We start from the raw sequence: 21,720 nt of genomic DNA, 5'->3' as shown, positions 1-21,720 counted from the left end.
CATCAGCCAAAGAAATTCTCAGCAAGTACAAAATCTGTTCCAGGGAGCTGCTTTTGTGCAGAGGGAAAATTTTGTTCCTACAGGTTTTTAAGTGGGTACGAGGCAAGGAGCCATCCGATCCGGGCAAAACCATTACAATTTAGATCTGTATCTACAGAGCATTTTTTTTCCTTTAAAAAAAATTGGAAAATACAAGAAGTTTTGGATTTTTTTCCTGATTCTTTTTTTGGAGGGGGAAATTGCACCGTAAGCTTTTGGAGAAACCCAACATGTCAACTACCTTTCCCGGACTAGTCCACGATGCGGAGGTATTATTACTTTTTTTTGTGAGCGCGCGCGCGTGTGTGTGAGTGTGTGTGAGTGTGTGGCGGCGGTGGTGGCGGGCGGTGGTGGCAGCTTCCCCTGCCTCTAATCTATATTGGACCGTTACGTTTAATTATAATCTGGCTTTCGGGAGAAGTTAAGGAAGGGAAGGGGAGAAAAGTTCGTTATGACATCTGTCGCCAGGGAGGGCAACTCTCCACGTTAAGCACCATTTGCGGTAATGAGGGAGAAGCATAATCCTAACAATAAGGGGGGGATGAGGAGAAAGCTAGAGGCACAGAAAAGATCCTCCGAAAAGCAAAGAAAAGGGACTGATGGGGGGTGGTAGGTGGACATGGGGGATGGGGAAGAACGTACCCCTTTTTCAAGGGGCTTATTGGAGGAACGGGATACAGGCGGCTACAGAAGTGAGCAAGTTGAACAATTTGCACAGACTGGGATTTTTAATATATATATATAACAATTATATATGTGGACGACGATATTTTTGAGTAGCCCCGGCTGAGCATCTCGGCTTGGCCAGGCGGCGTTGCGGTGCGAGGGTTTGCTGGAGCGGCGAAGTGCATCGTCGCTTCTCTGCCTGTGGACGCTCCCGCTCCCCGCAGCCCCCGGTCACCTGCAAACCTGACTCGGACGCCTAGCTCCGAGCACAAGTTGGGAAGGGAAGGGCGTGTGAGTGTGAGTGTGTGTGCGTGTGTGTGTGTGTGTGTGTGTGTGTGTGTGTGTGTCCGTCTGTCTGCCTGACTGTTTGTCTGTGTGTGACTGGGTATGCGTGTGTGATATCGCCCCCACCTATATAGGGTGGGGGATTCCCCCCACCCCACTCTCTCCACTGTGAAGACGAGGCCGCCCACCCCCAGTTCAACTGTTCTGGAAGTCTGCTTGGCGAAGGCGCTCACTGAGCCCGGGCTGCTCTCCCGAGCCCAGCGTGCTTGCTCTCTTTCTCCTAGGAGAGAGGCAGGGAAAGCTCCCGACTCTGGGAGAGTGGATCCTTGGTTGCAAAATGACAAACCTCAAGTTTTTCTGCTCTCCCCTTTCCCCCTCTTCCTTCCAGATACGTCACGACGGATCAAACAGCTACCGTTTGATGCAGCTTGGCTGTCTGGAGTCTGTAGCCAATTCCACGGTTGCCTATTCCTCCTCCTCTCCTCTAACTTACTCCACCACCGGCACCGAGTTTGCGTCCCCCTACTTCTCCACTAACCACCAGTACACCCCGCTTCACCACCAGTCGTTCCATTACGAGTTCCAGCACAGCCACCCGGCGGTCACTCCCGACGCCTACTCTCTGAACTCGCTCCACCACTCACAACAGTACTACCAGCAGATTCACCACGGGGAGCCCACCGACTTTATTAACCTGCACAATGCGCGGGCGCTCAAGTCCTCCTGCCTGGACGAGCAGAGGCGGGAGCTGGGCTGCCTCGATGCCTACCGCCGCCACGACCTGTCCCTCATGAGCCATGGCTCTCAGTATGGAATGCACCCAGATCAAAGACTCCTGCCAGGGCCCAGCCTGGGGCTGGCCGCCGCGGGAGCCGACGACTTGCAGGTAAATAAGCATGCAGCGGATTTGTCCGCGCCCTCCCCTCGCCCTCCCCCTCCCGCTCTCCGTTAATGCTCTGGCTGTAAGGCGCTCTCTCTCTCTCTCTCTCTCTCTCTCTCTCTCTCTCTCTCTCTCTCTCTCTCTCTCTCTCTCTCTCTCTCTCACACACACACACACACACACACACACACACACACACACACACGACTTAGGGGAAGTCATCAAATTACAGGAAGACGGTGCCCACTCCGTTCCTCTCATTGGATCAATAGCTGCAGCCGCTACCTGGGGCCAGTCATCAGAAGTCTTTTTTGAATCTACATTTCTGACCCTGAGAGAAAACGTGCGTGAGGTCGGTGGAGCTAGGTTTGAATCTAGCGGTCTCAGAGCAAGACGCGCTAAAAGCTGACGACCAGTTCATTCTATCCTCAGTTTCCATAATGTACAGGCTCTACTCTCATATTTCTAGCTTTGGCCTAAACAGAGCCTGTAGGGGAATCTCGGGATGAGTGGAGAGAGAGAGGTTGTTCTCAGGAAATTGTTGGAACGAGCTTGAGCAAAAGTTTCACAAACGTATCAGATTGCTGTGTTAAGTAAGGAACCACAAATGAAAGCCTCAGAACTCAGCCCCAATAAAATAATCTTCGCCAGGGTATAGCTGTATGATACGCTCTGCCTGAGCATACCCAAGCTGGCAGCCCGGCAGGAAGCTTTCGTCTTTATTCTTTCTCCTCAGGTCACTCCATATTACGTAAGATGCAATTCGTTATCCTGTCAGAAATGAGGGCATAAAGGAAGTAAGACAAATAGAGGGGGGGGGGGAAAAACGGGAAGGGAAAAGGAAGGAATGGGGAAGGGAGGAAGAAAGGGAAAGAGAAAGGAAATGTATTCAGACACTGCAGAAGCCACCACTTAATCAAGTCTCCTACTTTCTTAACACGTTTTCCACATTCACTGCCAACAAAAGAATTAATGAAGTGATGCCATTGTCTTAGATTTCAAATCGATAAAATCCACCAAGGTCTAGAGTAGGCACCCGGAAGAGTCCCACTTGAACTTTCTTTAAGTGGAAAGCACATCTTCCTTTTTTAGTCTGCACAAAGCTTGCCATCCCCGCACTCTCCTGAAGACTGGGAAGATATTTCCAGGAGCACAACTTGGAGACAGAAGAGATCTCTTGTTGCGCACAGAATATCTTTCCCCCTCTTCAACCCCTGAGCACGAGATTAATTTTAAAGTAAAGTGAAAGCCCTTACAGTTCCCACAAAGAGTCATAACCACATGATTCATGCACAAGAAAAAAGGTTTCACTCCTTAAAGCTTGACTTGCTACACTTACATTCACAAAATAATTTTATACGCTTAGGGCATTTTTTTACATTTTTCACAAGGATCCCCTTATGTCTCAGGAGGGGGAAAAATCTGCCATTCAATGCTTAGCTCAACTAAAACCTATTTACTCCTTTTAATAGCCACGTCTGCTGCTGATTTTTTTGTATCTGTACAAATTTTTTTTCTGTGCTAGGCACAAAGCTGGGCATTTTTCAAAAGAGAGGATTAGAACATTTGCAAGCACCAGACAAAGACAGAATCCTGTGCAAAAGGACACCGTAGTTTATCCAATTTTCGACTTAGTGCCATTCAACTGGTCATTTATGCAATGTCATCTGACCAAACAGCATGTTTTACTTATGGGGGGGGGAGTATGTTAAGTGAAGAGACCAAGATCTGTTTCTTCTAAGAAAATAAACATCCTAACAGTGCGCCAGAGAGTGAGAGGGGAAATTGTTCTGCTTCCTTGGAGAGCTTGGGTGTCCTTTACCTTTTACACTTCAGATATCTTCAAATCTTTATTTCAGCCTATCTCTTATACAGTTATTCTTCATTTTCTTTTTGTTATTTGTGTTGAAATAATATTAATCATACTGAGGAAGGAAACACTTGAAGATACTAGATGAAAGAGTATGGTGTGCGATACATACATGCATGTACGGTCATGAAGACTTCTGTATGTAAGTGCATGTATTATAATGTGTATGAAGACTAGGACAAGTTTATAAATATATAAAGCTATTCTACTCTTCTGGATGTACTTAGTAGAATGAAAAAAAAAAAAAGAAAGAACCATAGCTACATTTAAAACAAGAAATGAAGAAGTATGTGGGGAAAACCCGTCTCTCTCCTTTTATTTCTTCCTTTTTAAAACAGTCATCAGCATATGCCTCATTTCAAATGCAACAAATGTAAATATACTTTTCCCTGCACAGAATTTTAAGTGAAAGTCCAATGGTTTAGAGGGCGGTCTAAGTCTGCCTAACAGATGCAAACGGTCTTGTGGCTTCAGTTCCATCTTTGAGTCCCCTAAAAAGATTTGCTATGGCCAACAAAGGAAACTGTCACACCTTTTCCCATCACCGCTTTAATTTATGCTCAGTCTCCAAGTTTTTTTTTTCATATTGATTTGATAATCACTTTAAGGCAGAACATTTAAAATAAGAAAGAGCTGGTGAGTAGGTTGAAAAGGGGGGTCTTACAGGCCTGCCTCAATATGGTGAAAATGGTGAGGCAAAAGGGAGCCTGGGCTGTAAAGGTTGTTTTGTAAAGTGGGTTTTTATTATGCACCGACTCTCTCCGCATTTACTTAACTCTTCACGGGCTGTTGGGTAGGTTAACACCCTTCAAGGCCTCTTTCATGTCCAATACCTCGTTTGTTTGTGAAGGAAAATGAGCTTTTAACACGTTTTGATTCAGAAGGGGGGGATAAGACAGACACAGAGAGAAATTTTTATTTTTTTTAATAACAAATCAGCAAATCCTTTCTAGTTTTCCAGTTCAAACAATCACTCAGCACCTTAGGAGCTTGAAGATCTGTAGAGAGTGAACCTGAAGGTGTCTCCTCCATAGGGCCCATTTTGGATAGAATTATTTGGTGCTCCTGCTTTGGGGGAAACCAAATCCTTAGAAGATATTCTGATTCCTCCATGTGAAATATTTCCTCTGAACCTCCAAAGAAACTCACAATTCCAGACTTGACACTCAAGCTATAATTTTCTTCACCCAGAAAGTGGTGAACATGCGCTGCCTGTGTGCATCCTATGTTCCTTGTCGGGACTCAAAGGACTTCTCATTCTTTTGGGCCCAAATGAAAAATCTCTTAAGACCTCTGAAGTGTAATATTGGGGAGTGATGTAAAATGGGTACCTTGAGATGGATAGAAATTTTATATTGTAGTTTCTCTTAAAATAGTTTCCTTAAAATTTTGTTTGGTCCATGATGCCTTCAGTGGTTGCCTGAGCCGGAGGTCAGAGATAGGTTAGTCTGAAATATTTCACCCACATGGTCATGCCTATCATATTTGAATGCTTCTCTTTCCTTTTCTTTTACGAAGGGTTCCGTGGAAGCCCAGTGTGGGATTGTTCTCAACGGCCAAGGGGGAGTGATAAGAAGAGGTGAGTAGGAACACCTTGACCTCAGACATTCCTCTCTAATCTCTTTCTTTGTTTTGAAGTCCTGGGAAGGGCTTGTAAACATCAGGTTCTTTGTCTGCTGATTAAGAAACAAACAAACAAAGAAGGGTTATGTGAGTCAGTTATTCCAGATCCATAACAGGCATATCTACATTTAAAAGACTCCTTTCTTTCACTGACTCAGCTTCAGGGCTGAGTGAGCCTCAAGACTTACGCTAGGAGCTACCTATTGCTCCTCACAGAATGGCGACAGACTCGAACTTAGGGAGAAAATTACCAGGATTTAAAACAAAAGTTTTCACACTTCTTTCCCTTCACCAATTCCACATCCTGGAGCAATTGTGGTTTCTTTTAGACCTAATGTGCCAGCCACAGCCTGGGTGTTTGGGGTGATGGTGTTAGCCATGGGCCTTGAGGGATTCTGTGAAAGGCTACATCACTGAGGCTTTCCAGGAGGCTAATGAGTCACCAATATTGTAGCTGCCTTATTTTTTTTTTGAAGCGTCCAGAAGATTTCTTTCTTTAAGAGAGGGTGGGAGGAGGAGGTAGTGTTAAGTGTACTGGATAAAGCTTTCTTGTTCCCATCTGTTGAGGAAAACATCTGAATCCAGAGTTACCCATGGCATTGGAAAGGGGGGTGAGAAGAGAGCCCTTGCATTCAGCCAAGGCACTGAAGGGGGCTGTATCTCAGATGTTCCATTTTGACAAAAGGTTTTGAACTATGACATTCACAGGGCCTCAAGGCAGTGCAGATTTTGCTGGCTCCCCTGCTTAACTGTACCCCGAGCCTCTGAAGTTTATTTTCCTAGCATGCCCAGTAACCCGAGGAGCACATGAGGCAAGAGAGACCAGCTGTTATCCCAACTTCATACGAATTAATAAGATGGGGCCTATTCACCAAGACTAATTCCTGCTTCAGGGCCACAGTTGTCTCTAGTAACCAAACCACTAAACCGATATTACCAGATAGCTGTCCCTTAGTCCCTCTCCATGTCTCTCAAAGTTAGTTGCTTGTTTTATAAGAATAGTGTACTCTTCTAAAGCAATGGAATATTTTGTGTTTAAGTGCAGATCTCATGACCCAGCATCCACTATAAACATCAGAAGAGGAAACAAAGAATGCTTATCTTTGGGACCTTGGCTGTTCCAAAAAAACCGTGTGCTTGGAATTTATGTAGAATTTTAAAGAATTCCTCAAGTGCGTTGTTGCACACTTTTGAGACTTCAAAAAAAATTTTTAAGAGTATGGATATCACTCTTCATAGTTATTTAAAAGGAACAATATTAAGCTTTCCAGCCAGGCCTGTATTCAGCCATATTGGAATAACATAAAACAGAGACAAGTTTCTGAATATTAAATTTATCTGTTCATAACTGTTGGACAATTAAAATATACACAGTGAAAGGGAGGCTCAGTAAGTTCTGCTGATTGGTGTCTGTTGGGAAAGAAACACACTAAAGGTGAGGCCGAGCGCTCAGGGCGCACAGACACCGTGGTGCTGAAGGACAGCGCCACTAATTAGGGAAGGGCGAGCAGAGCTTTGCGCTGCTGCGGTTCGCGCATTCTGCTTCGTACTTGTTAAAGTACCTCCCCCAACGCTTGACTATCACATCCAAATGATTGTAGCATAACTGACAAGATGAATTCCAGGCTGAGCGCTGGGACTGTAGATGCCGTGGAATCAATAAAGTTTCCTGGGAGAGTTAGTAACACCTCCCTTTTTTCTGGCCATCCAAGAGGAGCTAAGCTTTGAGGTGTCTAAAGGAGCGAAGTGCGCTCTTAGCTTATCACAACTACAGAAGCGAAGCTCCATGGGTGATGTTTTCTTGTTTTTGTACAACTCAGTACCTATTTGTTTCACCTTCTAAAATCCTCCTCTTAGTCTGTTATTTTAAACCAAACATTGATTGTGGAGGAGAAAAGTGCAATTCCCACGGGAAGGAACCTGGGCAACAACAAAATCTGAAGTCCCCACCTCTGAGTAATTCAGACCCCAGCATCTGACCACTTTTTCCCATTCCCACATGTCTTACAGGAGAGGAACAATCTCGGCTCCGGAGAGGAGGGTGTGTGTGTGTGTGTGTGTGTGTGTGTGTGTGTGTGTGTGTGTGTTGGTTGGTTGGATGGATGACTCTGTAGCTCTATCAGTATTCACAATTTCCAAGTGGATAGTAAGAACTTTACTGTTTTGTCAGCCCTGTCAAGGCCCCTTATGTCAAAATACCTAGGACACCCCTTCTCTTCATTGGCATTGTGCGTTGTGCACACCTCAGAACTCCTAATATCGGATAACACAGGTCATCAAAAATAGAACATCTAATCCTTAAGTCATCTACTCCCTTCCCATCCTTCCTGTGGTGACAATGTCTATGCTCCACAGGCTGATCTCCCCTAAAGTCTTTATGCTTCCCCGTTTTCTCTCACAAATCTCTGTGGCCGGAAGGCAGATCTGCACTGCCCCTGCGGCCCTGTGAATGCCATAGTTCTTGAGTATATTTACATTCCTGATATTATCAAGCATTTACAATACTAGAAAAAAAATACGTTTCACTTTGCCAGACACTCTCTCCCAAGGTCTGCCTTGAGGAAAGATGCCTGCCTGGTTGTGGTACCTGAGGTGGATAGAGAGAAACTGGCCTGGTTTGCAGAGGGTGGACGGATAGGAGGTCATCATTCACTAAATATGTAATAAAGACCAAAATGTCTTTTCTCAGACTCACTTTGTTAAGTGTCAGTTACATTTTTTCTCTTGTAAACGAAAGTCTGATAGCCAAAAGATAACGTGGACAGACCAGGGAGGTAGCAGCGAGGTAATTACCACCTAGATAAAATATTTGCGGCCGCCTCGGAGGCCCAGCTCCCTGCGCGCTCACTCCCGGTTAATGGTGTGCGCGATTTCGCCCGCAGCTCCGCCGCTCCGACCATCAGAACCAATAATCTTTACTTTACCCTGCTCTCGCGTATCGATAGCTTCTTTCGCCCCGGGCGTTGGCTTTGATATGTTAATATTTCTGAGTAACAAATTCTGCAGAGATCATATTAATGTTGTTCGTACAGAGTGGAGCTTTGCCTTCGTTGAATATTCAGACAGTGGGGTTTCAAAAGGCATCTCTTGAAGGAATGGGGCTTCTATTTACAGGAGTCGCCTATGTTTTCAATCATTAAAAAAAAAAGAAAAAGAAAGAAAGAAAAAGAAAAGAAAGCCCACTCTTTTTTTTTCCTGGTGACTCTTCTGAGGCACCCTCATGGCCCCTCCCTTTTGTTAGACACCCAAGCCTTTCATTTCTCTCTGAGTATTTAATAATAAAATGTTGATGAGGACCACGACGGTGACGAAGCTAATCATGAATGGACTCAGAATGGAATCACGATATGGGGTTCACTTGGATAAAGGGGCTCTGGCCTTCACACACGCGTTGAAGATGAGAAGACTCCGATTTCCTGTATGTGGGTGGAAAGGGACTCTTTGGCCCTGATCTCTTTTGTGAAATCGGGATGGCAAACTAAAAAAAAAAAAAAAAAAAAAAAAAAAAAAAAGGAGGTGGGGGGGGGATGAAAAAAGTGTAGAGGGGCAGCGCCCTTGTTTCGCTTTGTGATCATCTTGCCTTGCAGCCCCAGGCTAATTTCCGAAGCTTAAATACCGCTGTAGCCTCTGGGCCACGCGGAGAGGGAACCCACCGGCCACTTGCAGGCAGGAGCACTTTCCCGATTGCCCTTGGCTACACAAAATACAAACTACTTTGAATCAAAACATTTGGGGGGAATTAATATGACTTGAACTCTGCACGTTTTAAGGGAGCTGGAGTGTGTCGGATCGCTGAGGTGACTGGCTCGCCAAGGCTGAGGCGTTTATACCTCCGTGCAAACATTGTCCGATCTGATTTAATTCTTCTTCAAAATACGTCTTTCTGCAAAGGCAGCCTTAGCTTCAACTGCCCTGTCTACCAATAATGGGTAGGATAGAACTGACACTTTTTGTTTTCTGTCGCCTTCACAGCGACTGGCCTGCTCCTCCTCGGGAGGACAGGCGCCTTGCTTTGGTTTTTTTCAGGCCTCTCCTGGGCCTTGATTGGACCTTGGAATCTCAGCCTTAGCTCCTAGCAGCTTCTAAAAGGGGCAAAACAGATATGCCGGTAGCTTAATCTCTCTTCCTTTGTCAGAATCTCATCGGTGAGCGGCTACCCTGAATCTCTTGTAGTTAAGCTGGCTCGAACTCATCTCTTTGGTTCTTCAGCCTTTGTGAATGAAAATAGAGCAGGTGACCCACTGGAAACTTCGCCCGTGTTCTCTTAATGCTAAAATGAACGTACTTGAGATTTGAAATTCTATCTCTTTTCCCTGACCTCTGAAACGCACACACCAAAGCATAGTTTGTTGGACAGTTATTTTTCACGAGGAAGGAAGTGCTTTGCTTCTTTTTTTTTCCCCCGCCCTCCCTTGCTCTGGAAAATCACCCGGTCCAAAGTATGTTTTGCTTTGGGAACTCACAATTAATCCTTGAGCACACACTGGGACACACAACCAGGCAGCGGCTGTCTATCCGGTACCCAGTTCCTTTTCTTTTGTTCTGCTGGGACGAGGTGCGGGCTACGGGAGGAAGCAGCCGCTTGCAACCTGATGTAGCGACGACACCTGTAATAGCGCATCCCTCCATCTGAACAGCACAATCCGCTGCTGACGCACCATCAAAGGCCTACGCGATGGCAACTACATCCCCACCTCTTTGCTGTTTGATTACAATTAATATCTGCTGCCATAGGGGGAGGGGGGAATCCCACGGGCGAGGATAGAGAGTTGATAAAGGGAGAAAGGCTAGAGGGGGAAACAGCCCAGAAGATCCTACCCCACCTGTCGGACAAGAGCACCTCGCGGAAATGAAGCTGCAAAACAAACAGGGATAGGAAACTCTTGTCACCGCTTACACATTTTTAATGTATCAAAAAAAAAAAGCGATCACTGGAGATGAAGAAGGGGAGGAAAAAAATCCCTACCGTTTGTATTTCTTTCATTTGAATTGTAAACATCTGTTTGGCTGTAAGGCGAACAGAACATTTATTTCGCTCCTAAGATTTGGTCTAATTATGTCAACACCAACGTTCGGGAGAGTGGGGCGGTGCTGAGGTGGGGCGGCTTGTTGGGCTGTGCACTGGGGCCTATTGAGCAGAAGCAGGCTAGGAAGTATGGATCGCACCTGCAGAGGCGCCAGGGGGCCTCTTGGCACAACTGGGTGTGCTCTTAGGGGTGGGTGGGGCGCGGAGACTCAGCACTGTTGCTCAGATGCTGCTCCTTGGAGACAACCACTTCTGTTTGCTCTGGGGTGAGAGGAGACTTTTAGCGCTTGGCTTCCCATTAGGTTGAAGTGCAAACAATGGGTAAATGAGTATCCAGCTTCACAGAGCTTATCCTGTGATGTGGTAGCCTCTCAGCACAGTTAGTGTTGGGTACCATTCATTACTCAGGCTGCTGAGTATGCATCTGTCCACTTCCTGGAACACGTCCTCAGCTATAGGGGGAATAGGTATGAACACCTTCAGTTTTCAAGTAGATTGATTAAGAAAGAATTGTTCTCCAAGCTAGTGTGCAAGTTCCAACTCATCACCAGTGTTTTTTTCCACCACTCATGGTCTGAAGGCAGAAGGACAGATTCCCCAGGCTAACCAAGAGAAGTGCAGATCCCTCTTCAGGCCCTTCAGGATCTATCAGGGTATGAAGGGCAGTCTAAACTTGTGTTATTCTGTGCCAGGTATAGTGATAACTACAGAATTTGGCTAACTTCTTCCTGTTATTTTGGCAGAATTAGGACTTTTTTTTTAAGGCATGTCCTAGACAAGTGATCTGGAGTAGACAATTCTTAACTTCTTACATAGCTACTCATTAGAATTTATAGATTCTTCGCAAAATTTGCAAGCACTGACTTCTGTAGAAATATTGCTTCTCCGTGTACCATGAATGGAGGAGGGGCGAACACCCCAGAAGTTCTGCATAACCTATTTGACTCTGGCATCCCCAACTGGCATGTTGAGCAGAAAATGAGAACCACCCAACATCTGCAAGGGCTGAGGGGCCTCAGAGGCACCGTGAGGACCTTGAGTGGGGAACACAGAATGACTACTGTTAATAGCTTGGTGAGGTCTGATTCTGATTGTCTTCTGGGTTTTCATCATCACTGTTGATAGTCTCCATTCCCTTACCTAGGTTCTACCATGTCACTACCTTCATTACAAATGCAAAACCCTGGCTATCATGTCTTTGTTTTGTTTTTGGTTTTTTCTCTGCCCTCCTGAAAAGTAACCCACTGGGAAGCAAGCTATCAGGTTCCCCAAGTTGATGTAAACTCTACAAGTTGCCCAATCTTTAGCCAGAATAAGAGAGTTCCCCCAAGGCTGCAACGATGCCACGTATCAAAGCAACAGAAATTCCCTTTAAAGATTCCGTGACATAAAAAATAAAAGAGTCTAGAGTTGATGGATAATCCTGAATACAAAATAAATCCTTGAGGCAATTTGTGTGTGCATAAAGCATATTCTTAATATGCAGCCTGTGTAACTTACCTAACACATGCCTACTTTAGCATAAGCCAGAAGCCAACATGGATGGAGGAGCAGAAACACTCAGGGCCTCCAGAGTTCACAGATGGCTAGGTAGCCTACCCAGAGGATGCCCAGAGAGCAGCCAGCCTACTTTCAACTAAGCCAAAAAGTGACAGATTTTTGAATGTAGGAAAACTAGACTTAACTTCTTTTTCAAAGACTGTAACCAACATTTTCTTGCTAAATTGAGTTTCTAACCCACAGATTACTAAGGACAGGAGAAGTCTAAAATTCCTAGCAGACAGAAGAAAGGGGAAAAAAACTCACGTAAAATGCTCAGACACTTAAGAGTAATTCTTTTTCTTTAGTAAAATACTGACTGGTATACGAGGAGAGATGTTAAATGTTAAGATATATGTCTGCTTCTGGTTCATAGTGACTGTAGGTAGAGACCTCCTTTCAGGAGAAGAGTGGATAGATATTGTATACACACATGTTTTTTTTATTGATTTTTGATATTTTCCTCACACTGACCGAAATCCCCAAGCAATCGGGTCATGACTCTGACTGTCTGACCATAAAATCTAGATTCACTGAAGCAATCTTGACTTTCAGTTCATTTCAACTTTTGAGAAGTCAATTTCCTTTATTTTCAAGTGCACTCTGTACCTATAGGTACACAGTGTAAGAATGAATGAAAGTGAGTGAGTGGATAGCCACGGCCCTAAGAATCTGTGAAATTTTCCTAACGTTGTTGCTATTACTATTACTTTTGAAATTCTGTAGAAACTCAAAGTGGGGAAGAATTAGTAAATTTGTGTGTTTCCAGCTGCTGAAGAAGATAGTTTACAGTTTTTACACATTTGACTCCAAGAAAAGGATTTTAGTTTAACAGTTGACAGACCTACTGACTTCTCAGACTTTAAAACCTTGGTCTTGTTTCCAGAAAATGGCATGAGGAATTTTTTTTGGAATACACAACAGATTTTGCCATGATGCCTTAACATTCTCTCCTCCCTCCCTTTTGTATGGTGGAAACATTGGGCCATATAAACTAGCTCAGAATTATTAAGGGATCATTAGCAATTTTAAAGCTAACTTGGGAAGGAGGTTACTTACAGGAGCATAGGCAACTTCTCAGTGGGTACACCACTGAAGGAATGATACTGTGTCCCTCAGCAACCAAGAGAAATAGGGGTAATTGTAAAACAGCTAGGAAAAATTCCAAGCATCATAGGGTTGGAAATCATTTTAATATTCTTACTTCCAGGTAGGGGTTATTTTACATATGTTCATGTCCTCCCAGGTTCTTTAGGTGACATGCCCAGGGAACACCCCTGAGTCTAAAGAACAGAGGTTCCTTGCTGTAACTGTTCTGATGATAGGGGCTACTTGGGGGCAAGGGATAAATTCTAGTCCAGTACTTCTCAAACTTTAATGAGTATGAGCAGCATGTGACTTCCTTCAAAACGTAGATTCTGAAGGAGGACCGAATGGGGTCTAAGATCCCACACTCCCGACTAGCTTCTCCCTGGAAAGCCAAAGCAGATGACCCTCTTAGTAAATGGATTTGGGGCGACAATCTTCCGCATTTTTCATTTTCTAATCTCTTTCCCTCCCTTCCTTTCCCTCATAATTCCCTTTTCTGGAAAAGTGACTTAAGCTTACCTACAACTAAAGCAAGAAAATGAATGCTCAGAAAAAAACAGCTGTGAAGGACAAAAGAGAGGGGTCGGTCGCTCAACTGTCAAGAGCACTTGCTGCTCTTGCAGAGGATCTGGGTTCATTTCCCAGCACCCACATCAGGCAGCTCACTACTACCTGTGACTCCAGTTCCAGGGCATCTGACACCCTAGCCTGCCCACCCACCGACTCACACTTTGTATGAAATAAAAAAAAAGAAGGGAAGAAAGAAAGAAAGAAAGAAAGAAAGAAAGAAAGAAAGAAAGAAAGAAAGAAAGAAAGAGAAAACAGAGTTTTGAACTCAAATTTGGCAATGGTCTTGGGGCATATAAAGGTAGCCTTACATCCCAGCTTCATATGCCTATCATTTTAGCAGGGTGGGCTTTGTCTGGAGATTTTTGAAGCAAGTTAGCAATTGAGTACCAAGGAACTATGACCAGTGATGCTCACACTTGAGTATCCAAGTTGATTTTAGCCAGAGAGAGCTGTTTGAGGTTAGAGAATTGAGTGGGCTGCTTCTGCAGGAGTCTGAGGCTCAAGAGGCTCTGTAGAACTTGAAGACAACCCATCACCAAAAAACTCCACCATGGTTAAATTGTTTGGTGATGTTCTGAATGGTTACCATTGCCCTACACCCTAACGGTAATGGTGAAGCAACCATCATAATGATAATAGTAGTCATATTGAATGCAGGTAACTAGCTAACACTGGGTCTTACACTGTGTGTGCCTACATGTGCTGACAGTACAGACTGAAGATTTGACTGTATTGTCACCGGCATAGAGATTTCTGGTGATGGGCAGGTGATTTTTAGTGTCTATGGGGATTGGTGCCTTTAGCTGATGGATGGATGAGGGAAGGAAGACGGTAACTTTGCGAACATTCTAGAAAAGAAAAGCATGCATCAAAAGTTTCCATCCATTCTGTACATGTGTACAGTCACATGTAACTGTGAAACAATAACAACTGCTTTTCTGAGGTTAACTGTTGGATGTGGGGGCATTAATGTACTGCTGTGTTTCTTGATGCAATAATGTCAAAATGAACACTGTAGAGGCAGACTATGTTGTAGAAGGTGCTAATTTTGCCTAGGATTACAATGGTACACACAGATTCATTTTCTATGTGATATGCAAAATCCTAATTAGTTCTTGGAAGTCTATCTTTTGAGTAGTCTGACATAATGTAAATGGAAGGGAGACACAGCTGTTGCCATGTATCTCTTGATACTACCTGTCTCTCACAGAGCTCTATTCTTTCACTATTACTAACTTGTACATTTTTCACTTCCAAGGTGGCACCTGTGTGGTCAACCCCACAGACTTGTTTTGCTCAGTTCCTGGTCGTTTGTCCCTTCTCAGTTCTACTTCCAAATACAAGGTGACCATTGCTGAGGTAAAGAGGCGTCTCTCGCCACCTGAGTGCCTCAATGCTTCGCTCCTGGGAGGCATTCTGAGGAGGTAAGATGAAGCTGTTTAAACACCTTGCTTCGGGTAACTGAACTGATACCACTCTCTCACTCTCGAGCCTTCTGTATTTTTATCCTCCATCCACTGTGGCATCATCCCCATGAGATCAAGTTGTCTCACAATTTCTTCCAAGTGTTAACTAATCAAACTGAATTGTCATTTGCTTCTGCACAGAGCAAAATCCAAGAATGGTGGCCGCTGCCTAAGAGAGAAACTGGATAGGCTTGGCCTAAACCTGCCAGCTGGAAGACGGAAAGCAGCCAATGTTACCCTCCTCACTTCCTTAGTCGAAGGTATGACTTTCATGTTCTCGGAGAAATAACGAAACATTAAACATATGGTCTCAGTGGTACTCCAAGCCTTGGTTAATTGTACTGCCTTACTGCAGTTTTGTTAAGGGTGATCACTAACAATGATAGGAAAACTTCCTAATTAATTTTGACAAGGATTAACTTTGCCTTAACAGAAAGTATAGCTAATGTGTGGGTTGTCAATTGACTTACTATGCTTGGCAATCATAGGGAAGGTGGAAGAAGGCAATGGAAGATGTGTGATACTTCATCAAGTATTCCTCATATAACAGCAGCAAGGCCATGGTCTTCTCACTGCCATATTAGCTTAGAGTTTGAATGAATCTAGTTTAATCCATTGTAACTCAGTAGGATAAACAACCTTGTGAGTTTCATAACTTACTGGGCCCAAAAGCACATTGCATTAAACATTGTGGACATTTTGACAGGGTCTCACTATGTAACTCTAACAGGCCTATGACTTACAGAGATCTGTCTGCCTCTTTTCTCAAATGCTGGGATTAAAGGTGTAGGCCACCATACCCACAAGCTTGTAGACATTCTTTTTTTTTTAATTGTAAATGATTGGCCAATAGCTCAGGCTTGTTACTAGCTAACTCTTACACTTAAACTAACCCCCAATTCCTATCTATGTTTAGCCATGTGGCTTGGTACCTTTTCTCAGTATGGCATTCTTATCTTGCTTCCTGTGCATCTGCCAGCAACTCTGACTCTGCCCTTCCTCTTCCCAGAATTCTCCTGGACTTGTAGACATTTTTAAAACATATTTAAGTTCATGCTTCTGTGAAGGGGTAAACTGAGTCAGGGAGAAATTGATGTTAAGAAGTAGTATATAGAGAGAGGTGGAAATGTACTGCCAAGTACTTTTTCTCACTCATATTTTTCCTTTGTTTCTTCTGAAAGGACTAAACTGCACGTTTTCATACAATCCTTTTCTAAGGAGCAGCTTCACTGAGTAACAGGTTTTATGGGATTTTGAATGCCAGAGGAAAGCTCTTTAAAAATCCATAATACCATTTTAAATATAAATGGTGGATGGCTTTCCTTCTTTGCCAAGTGCTTTAAGAACACACTTGTGAGACTTGTGTTGCATCAGTTAGCTTGTGTATATGATGCTATGGAGAGTGAGAAGCATAAGTTATCACATTGACCTTTCTCATATTATAAATGTGTGGCATGTATTTGAATAACATTAAGAATTTCTATGATCTTAGCCAGACACAGGTCACATGATAGTAACCTAGCTTGGGAGAGTGGCAGAAGGCTAGCCTGGGCTACATAGTAAATTCCAGAATGCCTTCGGCTACTGAAAGAAATGCAGTTAACAACAACAAGCCAAACAAAGTGAAACAAAACCGTGAAGGACCAATTCCTACCTTTTTCCTCAGGGTACTCTTAAGGAGTGAGGGATAAGAGATTTAGATAGAAGGATAGAGGGGAGACAAACAGAAACACAGGATAGCCTCGGGAGGGCCTGGATCCTTATCCACCAGCCCCTTCTGTCTCTTCTAAAGGGCTTTTTAAAGGAATGCCAGGGGGCAGGGCAGAAGACCTCCTTTGCTAGATCAAAGCATACCGCACATCCAAGTGCAGACCCTTCCCAACACCTGGTAACCATGCATGCAAGTGGTCAAGCAATCATCTTATGCAGCTCTGCTGCATGAAGCAAGCTCAGATCTCACTGGGAAACCTTTGAAGGCCTTCACAACAAACAAACAAACAAACAAACAAACAAACAAAAAACCTGAGAGGAAAATATTTTGACCGTATTCTCAACGTTTGTCTTGAGAAAAAAAAAAAAGCTTTGTTAATTCTGCTATCAATAGTTGTCTGCTTTTGTTTGATTTGTTGGTTTTGGTTTTGGTTTGGCTTGGTATTTTAAGACAAGGTCTCACTGTATTGGAAAGATTAGTCCAAAACTCACATCAATCTTCCTGCCTCAACCTCCTGAGCAATAGGATTATAGGCAACTATCAGTAAGCCCAGCTTCATAACAGTTATCTTTGCTTCCTGCCCCAACAGAAGCAACAACAACAACCACAACAATAAGACCTTTGGCAGCAAACACTTAAATTTAATCAAAGTTACTCTTAGAGGTTGGTCATTGCCAACCATAAGTCTGAACTCCAAAGTGACCAAATTCCAGACTTTTTGAATTCTAACATGATACTAAAAAGTTTGGCATTTTGAATTATTTTGTGTTTAGAATTTCATGTTGGAGATATTCAAGTAGTAGTTTTGTGCAAGTATTTTAAAATCTGAAAAGGAACTTCTGAAATACAAAACACTGTGAACCTGAGCATTATGGGTAAAGGATAATTGGCCTGTACTATGTTCTGAATCTTACTTTGTCTTTGTTGCTGCTGGGAACTGATCTGTGATAGAGACATCTTATTTATTATCCACATATATGTACTGGTGAGGGCAGAGCAAGGTTACAAGAATGTGACTAATTATTGACTAAAAAGGAGATAGCTCCCTGCTCATTTTAAGTAAAAACATTTTTTTAGTTATTGTATTTTTAAAGAGGAAAACAAGTAGCTGTAATACCAGAGATTTGAGATGCACATAAATGGTAGACTATGAGTAATTCATGCACCTCCCAGAAATTCTAAAGCTATTTTATAACTATCTAAAAACTGCCTACTAGCTTTCTTTTTTAATTTTAAGATTTTTTTTAATTACTGTGTACAACTGTCTTTCCTGAGTGTATATTTATGTACCATGTGTGTGCTTGGTACCTGGTGAGATTTTAAAAGGGCATTGGATCCTCTGGGACTGGAGTTACAGACAGTTGTGAGTCACCGTTGTGAGTCCTAAGAATCAAGCCTGAGTTCTCTGGAAGAACAGCCAATTCTCTTAACTGTTGATCCATCTCTTCAGCACCACCCCACCCACCCCCCTTCGTCAGCTTTCTTTTCAACCTACAATCTTGTGGAAAAGATTATGCTGTTTCTTCACTATTGCTTATTCACTTCTTTCCTTTATCTCCTGGATTTTCTACAATATCTGTGCACAAATCTTAATGACCAGGAACTAACCACTTGGGTTCTTTAAATATCTCTTAAGACAATGTTTGAGGCCAGGCGGTGGTGGTGCATGCCTTTAATCCCAGCATTCTGGAGTCAGAGGCAGGTGGATCTCTGTGAGTTCAAGACCAGCCTGCTCTACAAAATGAGTTCCAGGAAAGGCACAAAGCTACACAGAGAAACCCTGTCTTGAAAAACCAAACAAACAAACAAACAAACAAAGATAACGCTTGAAACTCTCATAACCAACAACCAAGATGAAATTAGTAGTTCTTCAAACACCTATGTGACCTAGTACATGAGTGTGGGTCAGTCATCCTTCATAGTTTGATATAACATTTGACCACAAAAGAGACAAGATCTTGTTCCCATTTCACCCATCCGTTTCTATCTATGTAGATTTAAATACACAACTAAGGATTAAGCACATCTTCTAACATCCCTTGAGCTTGTTGTCTTCATTTCTCCTTCTTATTCATACTGCTATAAATTTTCTCTTGTCCATCTCAGTATCTAGAGCAAAAGAGAGATGTCAGCCTCTAGATTATATAATGGTCTAAAGTTACTTAATCTAGTGGCTTTAGCTTCCTGAAGAGACACTGAAAATAATTTCAGTCTTCTTTCTCTAGAAAACCTTCAAAGCACTCAGCCATGGTACTTCTGTTGTCATTTTGGCATTTTCGCTCTGTGTTTATTAGTTATGGGCTGTTGACTTCAGAAGCTTTGCCCCCTGCAGCTCACCCTAGAACAGCAGAGTTAGTTGTTCAAGACTGTAGACGGTGTCAGTGATTTAGTTGCTGCTGTCCGTCACCTTTTTTCTTACCTGCTGTTTCCTGCAGTCATTTGCGTTTAGAGTGGGAGGGAAGTTCTGTTCACCAGAGCGGAATGCTTTATGCATCAGTCTTGCTGCTTTTGGGAACCTTGGGTAGCACTGTCAGGCGACCTCCAGGGTCCCAAAATACCACTCGTTGTTTGGTATAAACGCCTAGACTAGCAGTTTTGAGAGAGGCCAAGTTCTCATATTTACCTTTCCCTCTCCTTCCTTCTCCTCATCTTTCTAATCTGCCACTTAGCTACTTATCTCAACAGTGTGGAGCAACAGCAAAGGAAATGTTTAATTTCCAAAGACTGTATACAACTTCCCTTCAGTCTCTGTTAGTTGGAATCACCTATTACAGTTGCCGTCTTCTTCAGCTTCAAATATGTAAATTTCCAGACCAGTCTGTGTTTCCTACCTCATGGGAACTAGTGTACCACCTGCCAAATCTGTTAATCCTTAGGGCTCTCTCCTTGACCTTCTAAGAATAATATCATTTTTAAAACTGGTATTGAACTTGGAATGGTTGGTTAGCCTGTCTCTGCTCCATTTTCCTCGTTTATAAACAAAGATCATAGTATCAACGATAACTAGGGGAAGGCTAGTTGTTACTCCTGATATTCCCCTCTCCTTTCTTCTGTAACAACACAATGGCAGCTTGCTTTTTCCTGGCCACAGTCAGACACATTCCTCAGTAGTAGTCTTTCTTCCTATTACAGTCTTCCCAGGGACCAAGAACCCAGAGTTCTTTTTTGTCTGTAATTGCACATGTCTGTAGGTCCCAGGAATCTTGTTCATACAGTCCGAAGAAAGTAAGGGACTGGAGCCCATCATCACACCCCTTCTGCTATTATCTACATGAAAATCCATCACTTGGTCGAACGTGAGTGTAGGGTGAGCTCAAGCTGTGCTACAAAATGTTGTCTCTCTCACTCTGAGCAGAGACTTGTCTGCAGTAACTTAACGATATATGAAGAAAAGAGCAGAGTGACCAAGGGTTGGGAACATGGCTCAGCAGGTAGAGATGCCCGCCACCAAGACTCATGACCTGACTTGCAGAGGTATACTGTGGCACATGCAATCACCCTCCCTCAGAAAGTAAAAAAATTTAAATGTAATAATTTTTTTTTACTAAAAACATATTCTCAAAAGGATAATGTTTTGATAATCTAACACCCTATATACACAACACCACATTATATGGCTTTTGCATAATTAATGACATTAACATCAATTAAATATTTGGTGGCACAGAAGCACCTTAAAGTTGATTGATTATTACACTCTAGTTTTCTTTCATCTAAGCCTCAAAAAGAGTTAAGAATGTAGCTTCTGGGGACGAATAGTCTCTTTGAACTCATGTCTACCTATCGCTTACTACAGGGAGGCACATCAGTTACTGTGAGTGTCCTTATCTATGAAACAACATCTTATTCCTGAGGTTGGGATGAAAATTCAGCACAATACGGGCAAACCCCTGAGCATGATAAGCAGCCCAAAGGCAGTGCTCAGTATGTCTTAGTAATCACTATTCTCAAACAAGAAAACTAAATCGAGAAGATTAATGGTTCTGTATAGGATTATACAGTTGGAGACCACAGGGAGAAGAGTCCGGTTCTTCAGCTTCGCAAACTCTAAGTCTGTTTTCCATTTTGATTTGTTTTTGTTTCATGGTGAGCAGCCACAAACTTGATTCTCAACTTGAATGAAAGAATCGAGGCTGCAGGCTGTTCCTACCTTGCTGAGTGCCCCTGCCATCCCTGTGAACTCTAAGCAGGCATTTCCACCTCTCTTATACCCATGACCAACTATAAGGTTGTAAAATCTGTCTGTATAAGCCTTCTGCCACTTAATTCCCCAAAGTTGTTTCAATCTGTAGTAATCAATAGCATTATTAAAAAGTTACTGACAAAGTTTACAAAGCCCTTCCACTCAAAACACAATAGGCTCTCATCTTTAAAATAAGTGAAAAAGTGTGTGTGTGTGTGTGTGTGTGTGTGTGTGTGTGTGTGTGTATGCAGAGTTCAGAGAACAACCCCATGTTGGTCCTCACTTTCCATCTTGTTTGTGTTCTGGTTGAGGAACTCCCAGATATTCTCCTGTCCCCACTTCCCACCTTGCTGTAGGAGGGCAGGGATAGCAGCAAAGTGCTGCACTATCTGCCTTTATTTTCATGCTGGATAGCCAAAGTCAGGCCTTTCCTCTTGGACAGCAATCCTTGTACCAGCTAAGGCATTGCACCAACCTAGTAGAAGTAATCTTGTCATTGATATTTAGTCTACTGTGTCTCTGATCCTGAGCCTATCCGACTGCATTTCCGATAATACAGGAAACGTAACTGACACATCAGAAAATGCTTTCCCCTAGGGAAGAGAGCTCACAAGTGGAGTTTCTAAGTGTTGTAGTCTATGATTTATTTTTTTTTTTTTACCTTAGAAAGAACTATTGTCCACTCCTTGTGACTTTAGGAAAGGAAACCAAACCAAAGACCCTTAGAATCTTTATTCCTGTGTATTAACGATACCATTTGTTCAATCCACGCT

The 21,720-nt window shown here is 43.1% G+C and overlaps 1 protein-coding gene across 2 annotated transcripts in view; it reads left to right on the top strand.

The window, feature by feature from the left end:
• Nucleotides 1-269: 269 nt before the first annotated feature.
• Tfap2d (transcription factor AP-2 delta) overlaps nt 270-21,720 on the top strand; it is a 56,880-nt gene continuing 35,429 nt past the window's right edge. The window contains exons 1-5 of one of the 2 annotated variants that reach the window (XM_059243949.1): nt 270-308; nt 1,379-1,876; nt 5,259-5,319; nt 14,846-15,011; nt 15,195-15,313. In XM_059243949.1, coding sequence (XP_059099932.1) covers nt 270-308; nt 1,379-1,876; nt 5,259-5,319; nt 14,846-15,011; nt 15,195-15,313 — 883 coding nt within the window. Of the gene's footprint in view, nt 309-1,327; nt 1,877-5,258; nt 5,320-14,845; nt 15,012-15,194; nt 15,314-21,720 lie in introns of those variants that run through there. The other variant, XM_059243948.1, reaches the window with a different exon arrangement.

The sequence above is a fragment of the Peromyscus eremicus genome, chromosome 16_21, assembly GCF_949786415.1.
Source record: "Peromyscus eremicus chromosome 16_21, PerEre_H2_v1, whole genome shotgun sequence".
NCBI lineage: Eukaryota > Metazoa > Chordata > Mammalia > Rodentia > Cricetidae > Peromyscus > Peromyscus eremicus.
Note: the sequence above shows the minus strand (reverse complement) of the source record. Positions and strands in the feature narration are given on the sequence as shown.